A 24,702-nucleotide genomic window follows, 5' to 3' on the forward strand; every position below is an offset into this window, starting at 1 on the left:
CTATTTTTTCTCAGCACAAAAATATTAATCATATTTGGCTGATTTCATCGTCAATACATTTTGACTGTTGACCAGTGTTTTTCATGATTTAAAAAAAACTATTATCAGAGTTACAACTTTAATACATGCCAATCACATGTTACTCTTTGTGATAAACTAAAGAAAAAATCTAAACGATTTGATTAGTTTAAATATTAAAGTTTTGCTCTTTATATAACAAATCTAATACTTTAAATAAAAAGTTTAAAACATAGACTAATTATAAATGACACCATAGCAACATTTTTGTGATCAGTACTGTTTAGGCGTTAAAGAGCCTATGCCATTTTTTTATTTTTCTACGCAAGTTTTTTATTTTTCAAAAATACGCAAAGTTTCTATTGTGATAGTTAATTTATAATTTACAATTTATGTTACAAAAACTATGAGTGCATATCTATACAAATACTTTAAACAAAATTACATAATAACTGATTTTAAAAGCCCTATACAAATGTTCATAGCATTAATTAATCTAGAACGATTTTGCTGGTTTTAAATGAACCCTTAACGTCAAAATACGATTGTTGTCCGTATTTAACAGCGCTTGACCATCTTTCCAAATAAGGTTATAGTAATGCAATCAAAATATTTCTACTGCTTTTCAATTTCTTTAGTTTTTTGTTCTTGTTGACGTCGTATCTAAATAAAAATGAAATTTCAATCAGTGAATAACTGTTATAGCAGTGGCCACACAACCAAAACAAAAATCGCTGATTTCAAAAATTAACTTTATTATAAGCACCATCTAAATGGAAAAAAATAAAAAAACAGCTTTACGTTTGCTTTACGTTTACTGAAGTTCAATGTAACAAGAAAAAAGTTAAAGAAATGTCGAAGCTATTTGTAGAAAAAACAATAAATTTTAAAACAGTAAAACTCTTTGACATTCAAAACATCAGATCTACCATTGGTAACATACGAAATTTTACAAACAGTATTTTTTATCAACTGGCTTTGTCGCATTTAGTCGTTTTACTTTTGCTTGAAAGGTAATCGAATGCGTAAAAATAGAATAATTCGTAAAAAAAAAAAATTTTCAGCACAAATTTTGAAATTGTGGTGCATGTTTAATTTATTTTCTTCGGGGGCCATATAACCATAAAGAAAATACATATATATATATATATATATATATATATATATATATATATATATATATATATATATATATATATATATATATATATATATATATATATATATATATATATATATATATATATACTTTAGTCAATGTTTATTCATTTAAAAATATCTTTCTTACCTCGTTTTTTCTATGCGTTATTTTTGACTAAAATAAAAAAAAATGCTTCAGATAACTTTTGTTTAAAACTTTAGCAATAGTTATTTTACTAAGCTCAAAATAAATACACAGTAATCCAAATAACTTGAAATAACAAATTTAAATTTTGATTATATAAAGCAAATAAACAAAACATAAAATTATAAACTGAAAAATTAAAAAACTGAATACAAAAAGTTATAGAGCAAAAGTTTTTTCAAATGTTTTTTCAAATTAAATAAATTTTTTTTTAAATTGAATATTTTTTTCAAATCAAATAAATTGTGCATATAAAATTATGAAATATTTAAATGAAATTTATGTTAAGTAGCTAAAATAAAAATCAATTTTGCAAATATTTAAAGCAATTTCAGATTACAGTGAAATATTTAAAGCAATTTCAGATTACAGTGAAATATTTAAAGCAATTTCAGATTACAGTGAAATATTTAAAGCAATTTCAGATTACAGTGAACTATTTAAAGCAATTTCAGATTACAGTGAAATATTTAAAGCAATTTCAGATTACAGTGAAATATTTAAAGCAATTTCAGATTACAGTGAAATATTTAAAGCAATTTCAGATTACAGTGAACTATTTAAAGCAATTTCAGATTACAGTGAAATATTTAAAGCAATTTCAGATTACAGTGAAATATTTAAAGCAATTTCAGATTACAGTGAAATATTTAAAGCAATTTCAGATTACAGTGAAATATTTAAAGCAATTTCAGATTACAGTGAAATATTTAAAGCAATTTCAGATTACAGTGAACTATTTAAAGCAATTTCAGATTACAGTGAAATATTTAAAGCAATTTCAGATTACAGTGAAATATTTAAAGCAATTTCAGATTACAGTGAAATATTTAAAGCAATTTCAGATTACAGTGAAATATTTAAAGCAATTTCAGATTACAGTGAAATATTTAAAGCAATTTCAGATTACAGTGAAATATTTAAAGCAATTTCAGATTACAGTGAAATATTTAAAGCAATTTCAGATTACAGTGAACTATTTAAAGCAATTTCAGATTACAGTGAAATATTTAAAGCAATTTCAGATTACAGTGAAATATTTAAAGCAATTTCAGATTACAGTGAAATATTTAAAGCAATTTCAGATTACAGTGAACTATTTAAAGCAATTTCAGATTACAGTGAAATATTTAAAGCAATTTCAGATTACAGTGAAATATTTAAAGCAATTTCAGATTACAGTGAAATATTTAAAGCAATTTCAGATTACAGTGAAATATTTAAAGCAATTTCAGATTACAGTGAAATATTTAAAGCAATTTCAGATTACAGTGAAATATTTAAAGCAATTTCAGATTACAGTGAAATATTTAAAGCAATTTCAGATTACAGTGAACTATTTAAAGCAATTTCAGATTACAGTGAAATATTTAAAGCAATTTCAGATTACAGTGAAATATTTAAAGCAATTTCAGATTACAGTGAAATATTTAAAGCAATTTCAGATTACAGTGAACTATTTAAAGCAATTTCAGATTACAGTGAAATATTTAAAGCAATTTCAGATTACAGTGAAATATTTAAAGCAATTTCAGATTACAGTGAAATATTTAAAGCAATTTCAGATTACAGTGAAATATTTAAAGCAATTTCAGATTACAGTGAAATATTTAAAGCAATTTCAGATTACAGTGAACTATTTAAAGCAATTTCAGATTACAGTGAAATATTTAAAGCAATTTCAGATTACAGTGAAATATTTAAAGCAATTTCAGATTACAGTGAAATATTTAAAGCAATTTCAGATTACAGTGAAATAGTTTGACTTATTTCATAATTTTGGTAGCAATTATAATTCTATCAGTAATTAAATTTCAAAACATTTTTTTACCTTTTTAAAAGCTATATTTGGATCATTTCCTTGTTGCCCTGTTAAATCCATAGGTGATTGCCCATTAGCAAATTGTTGACTTTGTTGTTGCATATTATCCATTTGCAGACTCCCTTATTTGTATATAAACAATGGTTATAGAAAAATAAAACATATTCAAAAAAGTGATATCATATATATATCATTCCTTAGCTAACAACACCGCATAAGTCATTTTTACTAACTTTACAGAAGACGAAATAAAAACTTACTACTTGTGATGATGATCTAGTAGTTTCTAAATAATGTTCAAAATTCTTTCACAATTAATTTGTTCTTTTGACATCATTTTTAATGATAATCTTTGAGGAAAACGTTTTTTTAATTTTTTGTGAAAAAGTAGAACTAAGCTTTATTTATATTTAAAAGTGTTTTGTATCATTTTTTGTTAATCTAAAGCTTTTAAAGTTTAAAAGGTTTTTTTGTGGCTTTAATAGTTGTGAGGCCAGCTGATAGTAAGGTTTCCCGAACTCAGTGGCAGCACTCAGAAAAGCTGTAAAATATAAGTATTAATAGTGTCATGTTGCGCATAGATGGTGCCCATGCTAATGCTTTTGGTACGTATTAAGGAGCGCAAAATTTTACCTTTGGGTTAACTAACAGGGTGCAACAACTGCATAGCTCAAGATACATAAGGAGCGCTAAATTTCATCTTTGGGTTAATTATCAGGACTGCGACAACTGCATAGCTCATTGCTTTGCGAGACCGTGCTCAATCTATAAATGAGCCAAGTTCTCTTTAAACTTAAACCATGCCAAAAGTAACCCTAAAATATTAAACGTAAAAAATCATGCCCACCACTGTTTCAATATATCTTATACAAATATTCGTGGCCTGCGAGGCAACCTTTCATCAGTTAAACCTTACCTCTTGCAAAATTCACCAAACTTGCTTGCTCTTAGTAAAGCTAATTTAAGTTCCGCACTAAAGCATATAACTTCAGCACTTCTCAATCTCTAACTCATATATTCAACTTCGTGACTCGCATTCCTGAGAACCCTAATCATTACCTTCGCTCCTTGATTTATGTTCTGTCTCTGACCGTATCCTGTGTTTGGTTTCTCACTTGTCTCCCTAAGTTGGTTGTGACCATGCGATGATCTCTATAATTCTCTCATCTCGTATTTTCTTTTCGGACTCACTCTATCATACCACTACTTACTACCCAAACATTCTTTTCATAATTTTTTTCGTGACGGTCCTTGGGCTGATGTCTTTTCTTTCTTAACTGATATATGCACCTCCTACGTAATCTCCGAGATTTAGGAGGGAATGAAAGCTTTTATTCCTTTTTGTCGGTTCAAGTCTCATTATACTCTATGGTTTTCAACTTCTTGTGCAGCTGCTGTATCTAATTGTAACTATTTTTTTCAAATTTTTCACAAAAAGCTCTCTTGAGAACAAACGGCTATTTATTATTACAAGAAATTGGTGTGAAAAGGTGCTGTCTGATGCTAAACTCCATTATTCTCAGTTCACTAAACCCCGTATCTAAAACCGTTATCTCAGAAGTTAGACTCTAGAGAAATTTTGAACAATTTTTAACTGCGTCATTGACAAGGATAGGTCTAACATTCCATCTCTCATTTACGGGACTAATCTTATTACTTCTCTCAAAGATAAAACAGAACTATTTCCAAAAAACAGTTTTTTTAATTCAACTCTTGAATTTTAAGGCCTTTTTCTTACTTCTATTCCAATAAAACAGTTTAAACCATTGTTAGAGATTCAAATCACTATAGCTTCCATTTCTAAAGTCATATCTCAATTAAACTCTTCTACGACTTGTAGTTCAGACAACAGTCCTGTCATAAATTTACAAAATTATTCTCCAGAACTCTCTTCAAATCTACCTATACTATTTAATAAGTGCTTGACCGAGTCTTGTTTCCCTGCCTGCTGAAAAATACACCTGTGGTTACAATTTTCAAAAACTTTGGAGAACATTCTGACCCCTCCAATTATTGTCCTACCAGTCTACTTTCTGTTGTTAGCAAGGGCTTTGAGTCTTTGATCAACAATTTTTTCACATCCCATCTTAAGTCAAATAATTTACTGTCAGAAAATTAGTACGGTTTTTAATCCTCTTACTCTACGGCTGATTGTTAACTCCTGTGACAGAAAGATTTTATCGTGCATTTGATGGAGATGGAGAGGCTATTGCATTTGACTTATCTTTCAACAATGTTTTGAATGCTGGTCTTCTCCATAAGCTTGCTTCATTTGATATATCCGGAAAAGTTTTTAAGATTATCAAATTATTTCTTTCTAACCACTTTATTAAGGTTATTTTCGAACGCTAACTTTTTCATTTCCAGCTACTTCTGGTATACCTCAAGGTTCTACTCTTGGGCTTTTTGTTTCTTATCTACATTAATGATCTTCCGCACAACTTTAAATCTACAGCAGCTCTTTTTGATGGTGACTCAACTATATACTCTTTTCGATTGCTTAAAACAAGCAGCCGATCTAGAATCTTATCTCACTAATCTGTGACAGATTTGGGTTTGCAGTGACTTTTAACTCCAAAAAAACTCAATTAATTACTGCAAACTATCACAATACTGTTGATATTCTTATATTATTAAAGATTGACCAATGATGTTTTGGAGATTCTAATAAAAAAAGATAAGCATCACTCATCAGGAAAGCAATGCTGTAATCTTTATAATTGTCAGAACGTATAAATCATTGTTGCAGTAAAGCAGATCTTGCTACAGTAAACCCATAAACCTAAACCTCTCCCTAATTTGACTAATTGTATTGTTTGCATATCTGTTTGCAGAATTTTATTTATACATATAATTAAAACTATAATTATGTTAATAATAAGGCGTTATTCTGTTTCAGGTCTCACTCCAAACGATGTTCAAGTTGTTGAACTGCATTATTGTTTTTCTACTAATGAGCTTACAACTTATGAAGGACTAGGACTTTCTCCTAAAGGTAAAACCTTTAAATAATTTCCTTCACTAATATCATGAAAAATTTGTTGATTATTTTTTCCTTACATTTCAGTTTTACATTACTCACTTAGCCCTCTAATTAATGTCTTCTTGGATTACCGTTCACTACTTACCTTTCATGGAAACCATATATATATAATTGATTGCTTAATTAAAATCTGTTAAGGTTGCTTCTCTTTATCGTGCTCGCCATTTTCTTACTCCTAATTTTATTCTCAAACTCTACAAATCTCTTATTCGTCCCTGTATGGAATACTGTTGTAATATTTAAGCTGGTTCTTCTAACGGTTCTCTTTCTCTTCTAGGCAAGGATAAAAAACGCATTTAAACGTATTTGTACCCGCTCTATCAGCCTCTTTCACATCGTCGTAAAGTTGCATCTCTTTCTCTTTACTACAGATACTATGTTTCTTATTTATACAAATACTGGTCGCTGTTCAAAGGAGCTATCATCTCAACTCCATCAACTAAAACTCTTTTTTTTTTTTTGATTCGTCGTTCAGCTAAGTCTCATTCTTTTACTATATTTGTCCCTACATGCTCTAAAAACTTTTATTCGTCTAGTTTTTTTCCCACACCTTAAGACTTTTTTCCATCTTCATATTTTCCTGGCTCATAAAATCTACATCTTTTTGAGTTTTCTATCAACCGTTTCCTTGCTCTATAACTCTATTCTTTTTTTCCTAGTAACTCCTAACTTAATAGTGGTTGCTTGCAGCCTTGTTGGGATTGAATCAAAATAAAATATCATTTTATCAAACATCAAACCAAAAAAAAATCATCATGTTTAGAACTATCATGTTCAGAAATATTCAGTTTAATTATCATCTCACTTCACCGACCTCTAATTGAGTCAATGTATAGAAAAACGTTCTAAGTCATTTTTTTTAAATATTTAACTTTTTGATGAAAATTTGTTCTTTGAAGACATTTCCACCATTGTATAGTAAAAAGTTAGACCTCTCTGTACACATTGAATAGAGAGCTGAAATATTGTCTGTAAACTAAAAGGTTCTAGATCAGTGACTTAGAAGGTTTTTGTTGGCAGCACTGAGAAAACCACCTGTGTTCTGCTGGTAGCTGTTAGATGTTTTTAATCCAATTTTTGTTTTGTTTTGGTTACGAGTTTGAGGTTATTTGGGTTTATTTTATTATTTATCTCGTTGTTTTAATGAAAAAGACTTATAATGGATGAAGAACCTAGTACTAGCAGTGGAAAAAAGGTTAAAAATGAGGCTATGTGGAAAAGGAATGTTGTTAAATAAGCTAGAGTGAAAGGTAAAGAGTAAATTGACTACAAAGGAAGAACTGTAGCTTCTACTACTGTTGGAACTGATTGCAGGTGAGATTTAAATCGCAATTTCGATACCCAATTAGCCTTTTAACAATTTGTTTAGGCCTATCATAGCATATCATGTAACATGTTTTCATAAAAACGTCTAAGACAAAACTAATCCAACACGTTCCATATCGTTCCATTTTGGCTAAAGAATTGACCTTAAACAGTAGCCAAATGTTATAGCCGAATTACTCAAACATCAGTTTTTCGAGTTTGGCAATGGCATTTAGGTCTACCTCGAACATTTATATCAGCATAATCTAATGAGATATTTTGCTTTCAGATACTCGAAAAAATGTACGGAACGTCTAAAAGACCAGAGCAACGAGATCTTCGCACGCATGAGATCGTTAGAGACAATCAACGAGTAAGATGTGTTTCTACAATCGTTGATTACAAGCATGAAGGTGAAAACTTACCGACCCAGAAAGGAAGGTGACGAAGGAAGAGTAGCTCATGACTTTTCATTTACATACGAGGTTTTGGTGGGGGATGCCGAAGAAAAGGTATGTGTGGATGCCTTTAAAAGCCTATATGGTATTAAAATTAGTCGTATTCGAAGATTTCAAATATTAATACAATATCCAAATTTGTTGAAAAGCTTGTTTTATCTCGTCTTCTTCCACATGTAACTTCATTTCGCAAAATATTAGGCTTATTTTTATTTTCTATGTTTGTTTTACTCGTATAATGTATTATAGCTATAATGTATTATAGCTATAATATATTATAGCTAAACTTGTCAAAAGCATCGTATTATTGTGACATTGCAACAGTCGAAAGCAAGGTATTATTGTGGTAATGCTACAATCAAAAGTATTGCATTATTGTAATATTGCAACAATCAAAAGCATCGTGTTATTGTGATATTGCAATTGTCAAAAGCAAGATATTATTTATTTACAAGGTATTATATGAAGTCTTTTTAAAGACATCAAATTGAGAGCTTTTGTGCTTTTTGTATGTTTTACACTAAAAGCTTTATATCATTATCCGTAAATATATTCATTTTTATAAAGTTATTACATAATACGTTTATAATATTTAATACAGTTATATATTTATTTGTATTTAACATATTTCTGTTTTATAGAATTTAACAATATAAACCTTTTTGCTTTTATATTTTATTTTTGATTATATTAAACATGTACACGAAATAAATGTGAAAGAATAAGCACGTCATTTTTTTTTCAGTGGTTGTATTGAAATCTTTTTAATTGTTTTGTATTTTGTTTATAACGTGTTGTGGTTTCAAAAAAATATGTTAGTTTTTGGATTAAATTTGAAATTAGTTTTAAAAATGTCAAAAGAAGAAGGCTAAGGGAAAAAATTATGCACAAATATTTACAAAATCCTAATAGTAGCTACAATTTGATAGCGAAATCGTTGCTAATACATCTATACATCGTTAGTCGTGTTATTCAACGTTTTTCAAAAATAAAATCGATCAAACGCAAATCTGGTGGTGGAAGAAAGAAAGGTTTTAAAGATATAAAACTAGTTAGAAAACTGGTTAACAGTTTTAAGAATAACCCAAACCTTTCACTAAGGGAACGCGCAAAAATATATGGATTTTCTCATAGTTTTGTTGCAAAAGTTAGAAACAAACAGGGTTTTCATTATTTCAAAGCACAAAAAGTGCGCAACCGTTCTGAAACTCATCAAAAAAGTGCAAGAACCCGCGGTAGAAAGTTGTATGACAATTTTATTTCTAAAAATTTCTGTATTATCGAAGACGATGAAACTTATATCAAGTACGATCATCAACAAATTCCTGGAGCTGTTTTTTATATTGCCAAATATTGAGGAAAAGCAGATAAGAAATTTTAATACACAAAACATGACAAGTTTGCTAAAAAAGCTTTGATTTGGCAGGCTATTTGCAGTTGTGGCAAAAAATCAGCACCTTATATTTCTCAGTCCACACTTTCTGGTCAAATATATGCTAAAGAATGTTTAAAAAAACGCCTTTTACCTCTCATTAAATCGCACAATAACAGACCTGTGTTCTGGCCTGATTTAGCTTCAATTCATCATTGTTAACTAGCTATGGAATGGTACAAAAAGAATAATGTGAAATATGTGCCTAAAACAGAAAATCCTACAAACTGCCCAGAATTGAGAGTTATTGAAAAGTACTGGGCTATTATTAGAAGAAAAATGATAAAAACAAAAAAACTTTGCAGAAACATTAAAGATATTAAAATATCATTTAAAAAAGTATCAAATAGTTTTGATTCTTATTCTGTGCGCAAGCTTATGGGTACCACAAAAGCAAAAGCTCAAAATTTTATTAGATTCCCACAGGATTAATTTTTTTTTAATGTTTGATCTTCTTATATTATTGTATTAAAATTATTACTTGGTTCGAAATAAAAATTGAGGACTTTTTTAATTGTTTTTCTACTTTCACATTTATTTCGTGTACACGCTTTATTTATTTTGTATTTTTGATTTTATAATTTTTTTTTGTATTTTTTAATTTTATATTTTTTTGTATTTAAAAAAAATTTTTTTTTTTGCCTTCGTGCGGTATGAGAGTTATTAAGAATATTTTAAAATTAATTTAGAGCACTTGGTTGAGTAGAATACAAGAATATTACATTAACAGGATTCACACATACACAAAAACACTGACGAGTACAACACAAAAAAAATTACGAAAGCCCAGAAAACATTTATAAAATTCAAATTATATATTATAAATAAGGATTGGTAGTGATTAACTGTTAAGCATAAATAACAATATTGTTGTTGTATAATAATTTGCAGAGAATGCGAACTCTTGACTAAACCTGTAGATATTTTTATGAGCCAGTGTTTTAGCTCATATGTTTAGTTTCAGAGCCCATTCTCTACTTGACAAAAAACATTTTTGGTACAAATAATTTTTACAGAAAATGTCCGCAGTGTTTCTATAGATAATTATGATGATTATATTTTAAAGTAATAATATCCTTCATGTTCTCATTAATTATACTGATCACTGCCATTGGGTTAAATTTTGAGTTGTTAAACATATAGTTGCACCTGTTGTTCCATATTGCACTCATGATGGTTTGACTTTTCAACAGCATCTGCGAAATAATCTCATTTTGTAACAGAAGGAGGACAATAGGCAAATATAGGAATCTTGTCCTCAATTTTCCGCAAGTTTTACATTTATTATCTTTAACAATCTATTGCCTTGTGCTTTTGGCAAGCAAGGCCGCTAAAAGTAGGTTGTTATGAAGAAATTAAAAAATAATATTTTGTGACAGTCCATTTGTGTGGGAGGTAATGTTTTTCTTTTTCAAATTTGAGTCCGCAGCATTGTTACTTTAGTTAAGCTGTTCCAAAAAAGCTCTACTGACACACACACACACACACGCTGGGTTTAATACCTTATTATTACAACAGTTTATGTCCAGGTCTATAGAAAGTGACAAATCTTGGAATATATATATATATATATATATATATATATATATATATATATATATATATATATATATATATATATATATATATATATATATATACATATACATATATATATATATATATATATATATATATATATATATATATATATATATATATATATATATATATATATATACATATATATATATATATATATATATATATATATATATATATATATATATATATATATATATATTTCAAATTATCAAATTTTAAATGATTTTTTTATTATAAAAAAAGTCTCAATTAATCCGGTTGGACTAATTTTCACAGTCCATCTAGTTAGAAAAAGTAAAGTTTTAAATTAACGTGTATATTTTCTGGATATTATTATTTCAGTAAAGAATGCTTGTTTTTATGCTCACTTAATTGAAAACACTTAAGAAGTTTATTAAAGAGTAATCTATTTTTATTTAACTCATTTCTATTTCTTTAAAATTTTATCAGTAAGTATTTTAAGCCTGTATTTCAATTACCTGAATTAACAGTTCATACAAGTAGTATTTAAAACAAATAATTTATGAAAGAGTCCCAGTGAATATTTTTTTAAAAGTAAAGGACAATGTATAGTTTACTTTTACATAAAACAAATTTATGACAACATTTGAAATGTTTTGTAAAATACAACTTTTGCTTTTATGTGCTTATTTAGTAGAAATTTTATTTAAAAATTTTTCAATTATTAAGGGTATAATAGAAAACTTTTCAATTTTTAAAACTATAATAGTCCTATATAATGAAAGAGCTAAATCAATATGTTGAAGCTTTAATTACAAAATCAACATGTTAAAGTCGGAGTTTAGTTAAAAAATCAAAATATTTGATTGATTTGGTTTAAATTTATTAGAACAGTAACACATGTTCTAAAGGAAACAGTAATATATGTTCTAAAGGACACAGTAATACATGTTCTAAAGGACACAGTAATGCGTGTTCTAAAGGGCACGCACTACATGTTCTAAAGGACACGCAGTACTTGTTCTAAAGAACACACAGATCCAAAAAGTAAGTAGGACCATGACATCGTCACAACAATAAAATAGATATACTAGAAAGGCTACAAAATTAAGAAATAAAGTACAACTATGACAAAAACGAGAATGCAATTAGCAGGAACAGTATTTTATATTTATACTCGAGGTTATGCTTAAGTACGGCCTCGAGTATAAATATAATAGTTAACTAAAAAGAAATTCGATAAAAGTCAACTAAGCTTTTCTTAAAAGACATGCTAAGTTGTTCTGAACTTTGTAACAAGAAATTAAGTCTTGCTTTAGACGACTAATTTCGAGTAGTTCCAATTCGAGTATTGGAAGTCTATTAGAATATGAAAATTAATTTAAGTTGGCTAGTTTCTTAGTAAAATATCTTTGGATTTTTTTGACTGCATTTATTAATTTAGTGCAGTGCGGTGAGAGCAATATTAAACTAAAGATCTGAAGTTAGTAAAGTCTTTTACGAGAAAACGTGGTCACGACTTTTGAAACACCTAAGTATTAAATATGCTCGGATGTTTGTTGCATGGACAACATTTGAAATATGATTTTTTTAATTTTTTTAATTTAGAAAAGAGTCCATAGCCACTTCAAGGTCTTCTAGGTTTTTAGACCATTTAAAGTATGAACACCTAACTTATGATTGAAATTTACATATTCACAAAATGAAGCAGATGCTGCTCTAAATGTGCAAAATACTTGTTGCTGGCAATTTTTAAATGTCATTTTTTTGACCAAAGAAAAACTTTATTGATGGCAACAGCTAGATCGTGGCTATAATCCGCATCCCTTAATAAGCTATTGAGTTTGATATCGCCAGCATACAGCATAATAGAACAAATAAAATTTTTGATTATAGACACGTAATTGTTTAATTAAAAAATTAACGTGTTGAAGTGGGAGTTTAATTAAAAAATCAACATGTTAAAATGGGAATTAAAAAAATGTGAACAGAAATAAGTAAAAATTAAAAAGTAATGTAATAAAAAATACCAGAATTGAAAGGGTTAACGTTTGACCCCATAGTTCCCATTTCTACTGGTTCTTGACTGCCTCCAACTTCAATAGGTTGTTGACCTTCAATAGAAACTTGTTGCTGAGATGCAACAGGGCCGTTTGGTGATTGCTGTGAAATTTCAGAAGTTCCGGAAAGACCATCCAAACCCTCTGTAGCTGCCGCTTGAAGAGATTGAAATTGCTCTCCTGAATTCGCATTTCCTAGTTCTTTTTTTTAATTATTTTTTGTTAAAATTTTGCAATAGTATTATATATATTTAGAATCTAAATTTAAAAGAAGCTTACTTACCACCAAGACCTCCTAAACCACCACTAAGACTTCCTAAACTACCACCAAAACCACCTCCAAGGTTCTGATAAGAAGGTGTTTCTGTGTTTACAGTTTCTTTTTGTCCAACTACGCTAACTTGACCCATACTTGATTGTGTTGCTTTTGTGATTTCTTCTTGTATTTGTGACAATTCACGATTACTTTCACTTGAAATAAGGGCGTTGTAGCTCTAAAGAATAAATATTTGCATTTATGATTAACAAAAAAAATTAATTTTATTATTAATATTTTTGGTTATGAGCTCATGAGTAACATTTAAACCTGCATTTCTTGTGAAGCTTGCTCCTTCGGAGATAGAGATGATGCAACAGATTTTTCGCCGTCTTTATCTTCATTATTCTCACCGTTTTCATCGTAGGTGTCTCCATTTGAAAACTTTTTTTCTTCTTCGGCTTCCATTGCCAATCGGTCTTCAAGCTTTGTATCTTCTTTATATGAAGTTTTACCCGGGGCCTCAACTACTATTTTAAAAAAATATTACGTCATAAATGTTGCACAAAAAAACAACTAAGAAATTGTGACAAATAAAATTTACGTACATTTGGAAGATGGCTTCAGATGCGCCAACCCAAGAGCATTTCCTAAATTACAATTACTTATAAATAAAACAAACACTATTACCCATAAGCTTGAACAAAATAAGTTTGAAACTTACGCAGTGCTGTTAAATCGATTGGAGCATGACTCATAGGCTTTCCACGAATACTTTTTACAGTTGATTCTCCATCTTTATTATCGGTTAGTTGAGATGCAGCTGAAATTAAAGTTTCACTTTTTTCAGAATGAGTTGCTAAGCGACCTAAATGTAAATTTAAATAAAAATTTTAAACACCAAAACTACTCTTTTTTGTTTTAAATTGATGTGTGTGCGTTTTAAAAGATGATTTTCTCAGACAAACTGAGATTGCATCAAATTCGTCATACCCATTACTTCATGAAATTCGTCATACCCATTTTTTTTTGAAATTTCAACACAAGATTATTCAGCTTCTTTGCCATGTCGACCATTTTCTTATCAGATTCATCTTCCAACGCGGCATTTTCTTTAACAACATCTTCATTACTAACTTTTGCCTTTACATTATCTTTATTCGTATCCTTGAAAATATACTCTTTTATGTCTGTATCTTTTGATAAATCTTTTATATCTCCAGCTTTTGCAAGTTTTTCCAGTTCAACGTCTGTTTTTGTAAATTTCGAGACTTCGTTACTTGTTGCTAATTTTGAAAGAATTACGTCACTTTCAGATTTTGTTAACTTAGATAAATCTTTATCTGGCGTTTTTGAATCCTCGTTTTGTTTATCTTTGTGTTTTTCATGAAGTTTAGAAAGTTCTTCAACCTTTTTATCTAATGTTTCTTTAAGATCGACAGGTTTCAAAATAAAATGCTGAGTTTCAACTTTTGCTTTAGCTACGGTTTTTATACTTTCTTTGGCAGCCAACTCAGATTCTTTTTCAGCCCTATCAATAGCTTCTTTAACTTGCTCTTCTCCGCTTTTACCAGCAACGATATCCAAAGGGGTCGAGTGAACTGAAAGTAGGAGAACTTGGTTGGAGAACTTGCCTTTTTATGAAGAAACTACACACAACTATTTTGTCTCACTTATTCAGATAAAATTCAAAAAGTTTAAGGAAAAAAACTCTCACAGAAACATTTATTATAACAAACAAAGTTTTACAAAAAAATTATCTATAAATATATTATTCAATTTTTTACTTTGTCACATACCGTTTTGCATTAAAAGTATTACCAAAATAGTTTCGGTGTAAATCATTGTGCGTAAAAGTTATAGTTCATAATATTTACTTCATTTCATTCTATATTATATTGTTTATAAATTTAAAAAGTTTTTTAAACTTTTCCAAACATTTAAAATTGCACCTTTTTTGCAAGCTTCAAAGCGTGTATATTATGCTTGAATGCCTTTAAATGCTTATTGATAACCTTGATTTGTAAAACAGAACAACTTCATCATGAAAAAGTGAGTTATCCAACCAATTTTATAGACTACAAATTTTTTATACTACGAATAAAAAAAAGGTTTCTATAGTATTCAAAACTTTCACGATTATTTTAAAAAAGTTTAAATTTAAAAATCCTTTTACTTTTAAGATCACTTAAACAATTTTTAAAATGTAAATTTCTGTATACTTTTCCATTTTTGATTTTTAACTTTAGTTTTATCGCAGTAATTTGTTCTGTAAGAGTATACCTTCTCGTTCCATAAAATTGTACTTTGTACTCCCAAATACATAAAAATAAGTTATTAGTATAAATATTATAATAAAATTAGATGACCTTTTAAAAGAAACACACACAAAAACAAATGTTAGAAGTGAAACGGTAAAGATAAAAAACTTTATCTTTCGCACGTGGTTGCCGCCTCTTTAGTAACTTTGTTATACTACCATTTTAACATATACTAACACCTTGTGCCCTTCTGTCAATAGTATACAATGCTTTGCTCCAGTATGCAACACATTTCTCAGCCAATATAACAACTTTTGTGTACTCCGTTCTACTCCATTGCTTTCAAAATAAATAATAAATTTTAATTATGTGTACTTAAAATCTAATTATGTGTACTCTTATCTTAAAAAAGACGAGTGCGCTCGTCTTTTTAAAGATAAGCGTACTTCTAATTAGGTCTTTAATTTATTTTTGATTTCGGAAGTATTAATTAAGCTTTATCGCCAACTGATGATTGCGTAATCATCAATTGGCAATAAAGCTTAATTGTTTCTTTTACCAGATGATATACTTTTTTTATTAATAATTGATATCTTTAAACTTGAAAGTAGTACATGTTTGATTTTCTTCTTAAAATCCTAAATTAGTAATAAGTACTACAAAGCTTATTCAAATGTATGTAGCTTTTCCAAAAGGTTATTTTGTTTTACTCTGTCTCAAGAGACAGTAAGATGAGGATTTTAAAGAAGTATTCATTAACAAAAGTAAGTTAATAAAAATATTTTTATTTAATTTGTTATATTTAATTTTATTTAGATGCCCCAAGAAGTCCTTACGGTCTTATCACAGAGCATTGCGGATGAGCATTGAACAGGAAGTTCACTCCTCCTTCCTACCAATGCGCAAAACTTGTCCAGAGATGGGGTTTGATCCACGGATCCTCTATAACTGAGGCAAGTGCGCTACCACTGCGCAATGGCTGCTCTCTCTCTCAATTTATTATACATATATATATATATATATATATATATATATATATATATATATATATATATATATATATATATATATATAAATTAATAAAAAACATACCTTGTAATGGTGATATCATTACAAGATATATGTAGGGAAGACCGAGGCTAGTTGCAACAGGAGTAAGTTACAACGATGCGTTTTAAAGAATGGTTTTTATATATTATTCCTAAATTTTTTTTACATTATATAACTATTATTATAACACTTCAGCTATAATAAACTTGCAGTAATAAATTGAAAATTTCAATTGTTATTGATAATCTTATTTTTTTGATATAAAGTTCTAATTTTTGTTTTCGAAATTTTTTTGGGTTTCACTGTAAACTTAGAGATTTATGAACAGCATAAAATAATAGTAAGTTAAAAAAATCTTTTTCAAGTACAAAAAGATTTAAAATATTAGATTTATTTAATGTAAATAACTATAAGCATTGATTAGAGTGTTCATGATACCGAAGGGGTAAGTTGCAACAAATTGCTAGGGGTAGGGGAGAGTGGGGTAATGGCAAACACCTATGCGGGAATGTGAATTAAAGATACCAGTTATACAAAATTGATCATATTTATTGCTTATCAATTAGTTTAACTATTCAGTCACAAACCCTCAAAAGCAATTTTTTAAAATCTTATTATAAAATAAAAATTTATGACAAAAATACAACCATTGGTGTCCGGAATTAACCTACGTACGTGGGGTAATTCCGAACACATTGGGGGCAATCATAAAGACTGTTGTGTAATAACGAATAAAATGCTAATTGTAATAACTAAGTCTAAAAATTATATTATGCAACAACAACAAAAAAAAGGAGTGGTATTATTTTCATAGAAGCTACAACAGAGTGTTACTCAAGAAAAAAGTTGCATAAAATTATCAGAAAAAGTTAAAATCAAATTACAGTAAACAACATCCGCAGCTTCATTACACTACTTCACGTCTGGAACTGGGCATAGGATTCCCTCTCAGCAGGTAAAAGGAAATTGTCGAGTTTATTTTTCTACAATGCTGTTTTGACCATGTTCGGAGTTACCCTGCGTTCGCCATTACCCCACTTTTCCATACGTTGAATCATAAACTAAATGCGGGTTTTATTGATTTCACGCGCTTTCTTAGGTATTTCTAACGCAATCGACGTTTATTAACGTCGATTATTTTATATCCTTATATTTTACGAAATCTAATTGTTGAATTGAAATGTAATTAATTCTTTTTTTCTTTAATGAATGTTTATTGCAAGCAAATACTTTTTTTGTTGTTAAAGAAAACTTTTGTTTGTTAAAGAAAACTTCTAAGTTTGATTTTTATTTGTTTTTATGAAATTTTATTTAAGTTTTATTTTTTAACATTTTAATTTTTTTTTAAATAAATATTATTTATGTTTTTATATTCAAAAATTCAGAACTTCTATATTCTAAATTCTTCTCTTGCATTTTTCTAAAAAAATTTATTGTTTATTGACTATAGTCAATAACAGAAACTTAAAAATAAACACTTAAAGCATTCTCTTGTAAGAGAATACTTTTTTTTCAGAAAACACTTTGAAGTTAAAATAATAAATTAGTTTAAATAATAATCCTTCTTTTTGATTTCTTCAGTCTCTGAAATTTTTGAATACAACTATCAGTTTACTAAACAAGTCAGGTGTATGTGAATTCTCTCGTAATAAAAGTAATGCAGCTCAAAGAAAATGCTACTATCTTTTTATGTAATAATAATAATAAATTATCATTTATAATTAGACTATATGGCAACTTATAAAATTGCCATATATAAAACTTATAACATGTAAAAAAATTTTTTAGCTTGTACGTGAATTTTATAAAACAATCATCACTATTAACATTATAACAGGCACGTACCTGGGGGTATTTTATAACGAGCACATGGTAAAGTCTCTATGCTGTGACCAAGGTAGCAGCGTGGATTTTTACCTAACCCAACTTCTAATAATTATTTTACAAAAAAATGATTTGAAAAAGATAAATTTTTAGTTAAGTGTATTAAGTGTTGCTTTAAAGAAATAATTTTGATACTTCAAATTTGTTTTTGCCTTTCCAATCTATGTTTTTGAATTACATAGTTATACACTGTATGATTGTATCATATCACTGTAAAATATGTACACACTCCTGTAGTAACAAAACATGGATTAGGTTAGCAATAGAGCTTTCTATATGCTCGAAGACAAAGCCCTGTAGAGGTTAGATTCGAATTGGCATAAGTGCGAACTAGCATAAGTGCAAATTAGCATAAGAGTGCCAAATAAAAATGCAAGTATTACATAATTGCAAATAGGCGATTCGCACTTATACCAACTCGTACCTATGCCTATGTTTGCAAGTTTTTTCGGCGAATTTGCACATATGTCGATTCGCACTTATTCCATTTTTTGGAACTGTTTTGCACCTATGTCAGTTTGCACTTTTGCCAATTTGCACTTATGCCAATGTTTGCAAGTTTATTCAGTGCACTTCTGCCAATTCGCACTTCTGCTAGTTTGCACTTATGCCAGTATTTGCAACTGCTTCGCACTTATGACAGTTCATACTTATGCCAATGTTTACAAATATTTTTGGTGCACTTATGTCCGTTCACACTTATGCCAGTTCGTACGTATTTATTTTTTATTTGTTTAACTTTATTTAACATTGGTAGATTTTACAAATATATTATATAAACTAAGTCACAGTACAGTCAAAATACTGAACTATATAAACCGATGGTGGTGACCTCGTATATTGTAAAAAATATCACGCCAAAGTCTTGATTGTCCCATCAAAATGGTAAGATTTCACGCCACTTTTAAATCTTTTCAAAGAAATACTTTAAGTTGCGCAACTTATTACAGTTTACAAGCAATTATAAATGTCACGGAAAGTATAACTGTTTAAATGTCACACCATACTAACAAATTTCGCGCCACACGCAAAATGTTGCGTGACTAATAAAACATACGAGTATCCGCAGCGAAAAAAAGAAATATCACAGTTAATATTTCGTGGTTATTCTGTGACTATAATGTCTAAAATAATTAAAGTTTCCTATTTATTAAAATTTATGCCAGGGGTTTTGGCTGTAGATGATAACTTGTTCACGCTTAGATCTAAAGGTAAATATTTCTTTGCAACGAGTTTTACTTTTTATTACATTACCATTAATGTTAAATAAAGGTAATAATACACTCTTCATAAATTGTCATAACTTATGACAGTAAAATAAGTTAATAATAGATCCGAGATAAGTATTTCAATAATAAATTAGGAATACCTATTCTTAATTTATAATTGTTATTCTTAATACATCATCGAGTATTTTAAGCTCGTTTTGTTATGCGCTGTAGTAATGATTATCTTTACACAATGTCATTGAGTGCATTGCTATTATTCGCTGGAATTGGACTGCCAATCGATTATTTACAGTTATTATTTTTTTAATAACGATCATTATATATATATATATATATATATATATATATATATATATATATATATATATATATATATATATATATATATATATATATATATATATATATATATATATATATATATATATATACATATTATACTATATATTATACTTTATAGATTATATTATATACAACGCCATAGACAACTTTTTTTGATGTTTAAGCTAAGCAACTTTGAAACATGAAGAAAACTCCATATTTAAGTATGTTCATATATATGAGGAATAAGGATGCTGCGCCAAAAATTTCGGTGATTGGACACTGGGAACAACAAAAACCCCAAAACGTTAGCCCCCTCCCCCACCCAGCTTAAAATAGGAGGGCAATGAGTCAAATTTGTTTTTGTTTTTTTGATTTTAAACTTTATTTATATTCATCGACAAATTTCAAATTTGATTCAATAATCTTTTGTTTTCGGCTTTATATATATATAAATATATATATATATATATATATATATATATATATATATATATATATATATATATATATATATATATATATATATATATAATTATATATTATTATATATTTGTAGTTTAAATATTGTAACGATATATATATATAAATATTTATATATATATATATATATATATATATATATATATATATATATATATATATATATATTATTATATATATTATAATATATATATATATATATATATATATATATATATATATATATATATATATATATATATATATATATATATATATATTATATTTATATATTTACTATTATATATATATATATTAATATATATATATATACTATTATATATTATTATATATATATATATATATATATATATATTATTATATATTATTATATATTTGTATTTTAAATATTGTAACGAAATGCTTATTTAAAATGTAATAATAATAAAAAATAAAAAAATTATTTATATACATTAATACACGACATATAAACATTGTCAAAATGAATTAAAATTATGCTTTAACTTTTCTTTCCTTAAAATATGTGGTAAAAAAAGTATTAGTTCTTTTTTATTATTTTCTATTTTCAAAGTTTTTTTTTTGTTTAGCTATGTTTTTATTCATGGCCGACGACACGGGTTTCGAGGTGGAGGAGCACAATTGCCAATTTATAAAAAAAGTTCTCTGTATCTTGAATTTTCTTAAAAATGAAAAAAATAAAAAAGTAATTAATTACTTTAGAAAGTGCGTGTGTGTGTTGGGGGGGGGGGGGGGGAAGGGGCATGTACTTCCCCTCTTCTCGTTGTCGTTAGCCCTGTTTCTTTTTTTTCTTGTTTTTTTATATTTATTTATTTAAATCCTTTAAATTTTTTTTTTACACTTATTTTTTTAAACTTTTATTATTAAAATGTTTTTTGATTTGTTTTTTTACATTAATTTTCACAATTAAACAAACACTTCCTCCGTTACGAAGTCTTTGCAAAGTGACATAAAGTCGATTTAAAAATACAAAGCATCTTGAACTTCACTATTCACATCTTAGAAATCTTTTGGTATGCTCATTTTTCCTAGGTGCTCATGTTGCCGTATTCTCCTCTATATATACGTTTTACATTTTGTAAGGCACAAAACAAGACGTTGTTTAACGTTAGGAAAAGCATAAAACATAACGTTACGTAAAGTTAGGAGGAACATCAACTACAATGCAGACTCTGACGTATGAACTATAGCTAGAGTGTAGAGTGTTGATTATTTCTTAAGAGGTTTAAAATCAGTTACACCAATAGTTTAAATCTCTTAATTACAAGATCTAGTATGTAGAAAACTTGTAGACTCAATAAGCACTATATCAATAATTTTTGTAAGCAATTACAATGATATCCACAAAATTTCCTTTTATTATTTAAACATAGAATTGGTTATTTATTTTTAAAATAAAGCAAGCAGCAAAATATGTAATCATGCAGAAGCCACTAAATAATTTCTTGTTTTGCAAATTAATCCAATGAAGCGTTTTAATTTGATAGTTACCATAACAACAAAACAAAAGGTGCGTTTGTTACCTAAATATTGGGAGCAAAAGAAACAACATCAAAAACATGCAACCAAAAAATGAATTGATGTAAGTTTTTTAAAAACTTAAATTTTTTTTTATAATAAGGCACAATTTTTGTAGCAATTTTTACTTATTTTTGTGTTTTGAATTTTTTTTTGAAAACAGATTTGAATAAACTAATATATACAGTAAATTTATGATAAAAACGTTTCGTGCTAAAATTTTCCTAAATATTTAGATCAGCAATAACTACTACTTGACAATGCTCTGTGTTTGTTTGAATCGTCTTTAAGATAAAGAGTATATTTCAGTAAAAAGGTATTGAAGTATATACAATTAACTTTATTTGTTTAAAAATAATAACACTTAGATTTAAGTGACTGGATTTTGGTGAGAACTGGGTATAGGTGAGGACTGGGTGAAGGTAAGTGTGGGAGAAGGGTTAAGGTGAAAAATGAGTAAAGGTGAGGATTGAGTGACGGTAAAGACTGAGTGATTTGGTTTTAATATTATGTTTTTGATTGTGTTAAGTTCAATTTAATCAAGGCAAACATGTTTTGGCATTTTGCTACCAACTCAAAAGAATGTTAAATTTTTAGCTTAAAATTGTTGCCAAAATCAAAATTCAATAACCCATATAATCATATAATGCATGTATTATAAATGGTTGTTATAAATTACAATTTTTATAATTTGTTTCAAGTTATCCCATCCCTTGTAACTACTCCGTGTTAGTGGAATTTTTAAAATCTTTTTATTTTTCTGCAAAAAAAAAAAATTAATTTAAATGTTCAAGTTGAGTGAAATTTTGACTTTATATTGCGCCAATAAAAATAATTGTAGAATGAGAACTACTCTATATAATTTAATAAAAATTGGTTCAAATAAAGCCTATGGCCACCTCAAACTCTAGATAAAATTTCAGTCTGATTGGTAAACTGGTTAAAAACTTTCGGCAGCTTTAGTTTAAATTGTGTTAACTTTTTGCTTCTTATACCTCAAAACGTTACTAAGGGATCGTCCATAAATTACGCAACGCTAAATTTGTTTAAAAACAGAAGTAGGAGATCTAAAGCTCTTTTACGCAGCAATTTTTAAAGAACTTTTAAGTTCTATGAAAATTTTCTTTCTAAGACTTTCTAAAACTTTCTAAGTTTTTATAAAAAAGCAAAATAGCTTCGTTAAAATAAAGCTATTTTGTTTTTTTTATACAACGTAAGGTTGTTCGGCTGCTTTGGCATCTTTTGTTGCTAACTATTGAAAGTTTTCCCTGAACTTTATTTAAAAGCAGTAGTTAGAAAAACTTTTTTCGAAAGGGCTGAGGCATTTGCTGGAATGTACACTTGGTTCTTGCTTAATAGCGGTTTTAAACAATCAAAATGACAGATTACGCAACATCACATCGGGTATCTTCTTTCCCCTCTTGTTTCCTGCGCAAAATAACTTTGCGCAATTTGCAGAATCCATTTGATACCTAAGAATCACTGATACTGTAGAGTTGGCATATTTGATCCGGTTGATACTTTAGGAAAAGCAAGCGCACTAACTATCAATTTTCATCGTGAATCTTTGCTTGATTTAGCACTGTGGCAGTTTACTAAATTTAATATCACTAAATAAAACTCTGCCTTGTGCAAAATCAAATCTGAATTTTTATTGCATAACATACCACTTAACATACTTACAAATATCATTAATTAAAAAATATTAAAATTAAGAAAATATTTACCTAAATTAAAAGGATATAATTGTTGAATAGTTCGTTTTTTACAAGAAAATAAATATTTAAATTAATGATACTTGTCGCATTTTTGATCTTTTTTGATGACTCAGCTCAAAAAACGATTTTTACTACTCTTCTTAGAACTATTTTCCCCTTCATAACATTCTTCATAACATCCTTATGGGATGTTATGATCCATGTTATGGATCATAACATCCTTCATAACATCATATGTTATGATCCATGTTATGGATCATAACATCCTTCATAACATCCTTCATAACATCCTTCATAACATCCATCATAACATCCTTCATAACATCTTTCATAACATCCTTCATAACAACCTTCATAACATCCTTCATAACATCCTTCATAACATCCTTCATAACATCCTTCATAACATCCTTCATAACATCCTTCATAACATCCTTCATAACATCCTTCATAACATCCTTCATAACATCCTTCATAACATCCTTCATAACATCCTTCATAACATCCTTCATAACATCCTTCATAACATCCTTCATAACATCCTTCATAACATCCTTCATAACATCCTTCATAACATCCTTCATAACATCCTTCATAACATCCTTCATAACATCTTTCATAACATCCTTCATAACATCCTTCATAACATCCTTCATAACATCCTTCATAACATCCTTCATAACATCCATCATAACATCCTTCATAACATCCTTCATAACATCCTTCATAACATCCTTTAAAACATCCTTCATAACATCCTTCAAAACATCCTTCTTTTTTAATAGAGATTTTCTCTTTTTATGCCTTTGCAATTTTTTTTATCAAATTTTACAAATATTGTTTTAAAACAACCCTAATCTGTAAAGATTAATTTTTCTCGGACTCTCCGAGGACTTTAGCTTCTCGCCCCAATCTCTTTAGCTGTCAGTTATATTA

General features: G+C 28.1%; 2 protein-coding genes across 5 annotated transcripts in view; one reads left to right on the forward strand and one right to left on the reverse strand.

Annotated features, from left to right (window-relative positions):
- Positions 1 to 374: 374 nt before the first annotated feature.
- Positions 375 to 15,961, reverse strand: LOC100209407 (uncharacterized). Of its 4 annotated transcripts, none has more exons than XM_065810645.1 (10): positions 15,084 to 15,961; positions 14,304 to 14,885; positions 14,009 to 14,107; positions 13,893 to 13,934; positions 13,615 to 13,811; positions 13,312 to 13,522; positions 12,999 to 13,229; positions 3,195 to 3,307; positions 1,307 to 1,333; positions 375 to 681 (listed from the first exon to the last, which is right to left on the reverse strand). In XM_065810645.1, the coding sequence occupies exons 1-10, from the start codon at positions 15,127 to 15,129 to the stop codon at positions 634 to 636; spliced, it is 1,596 nt and encodes a 531-aa protein (XP_065666717.1). In that variant the 5' UTR covers positions 15,130 to 15,961; the 3' UTR covers positions 375 to 633. The 4 variants fall into 4 exon arrangements, with proteins under 4 accessions (XP_065666717.1, XP_065666716.1, XP_065666715.1 ...); XM_065810644.1 differs by having other exon boundaries at positions 13,615 to 13,814; XM_065810643.1 differs by having other exon boundaries at positions 14,009 to 14,152.
- Positions 15,962 to 22,023: 6,062 nt separating this feature from the next.
- The window catches only part of LOC124813496 (uncharacterized), a 30,281-nt gene continuing 27,602 nt past the window's right edge, over positions 22,024 to 24,702 (forward strand). The window contains exons 1-2 of the mRNA XM_065810646.1: positions 22,024 to 22,112; positions 22,285 to 22,364. The gene's annotated coding sequence lies outside the window, so the exon portion shown is untranslated. The remainder of the gene's footprint in view (positions 22,113 to 22,284; positions 22,365 to 24,702) is intronic.

This window comes from Hydra vulgaris, chromosome 11 (assembly GCF_038396675.1).
Source record: "Hydra vulgaris chromosome 11, alternate assembly HydraT2T_AEP".
NCBI lineage: Eukaryota > Metazoa > Cnidaria > Hydrozoa > Anthoathecata > Hydridae > Hydra > Hydra vulgaris.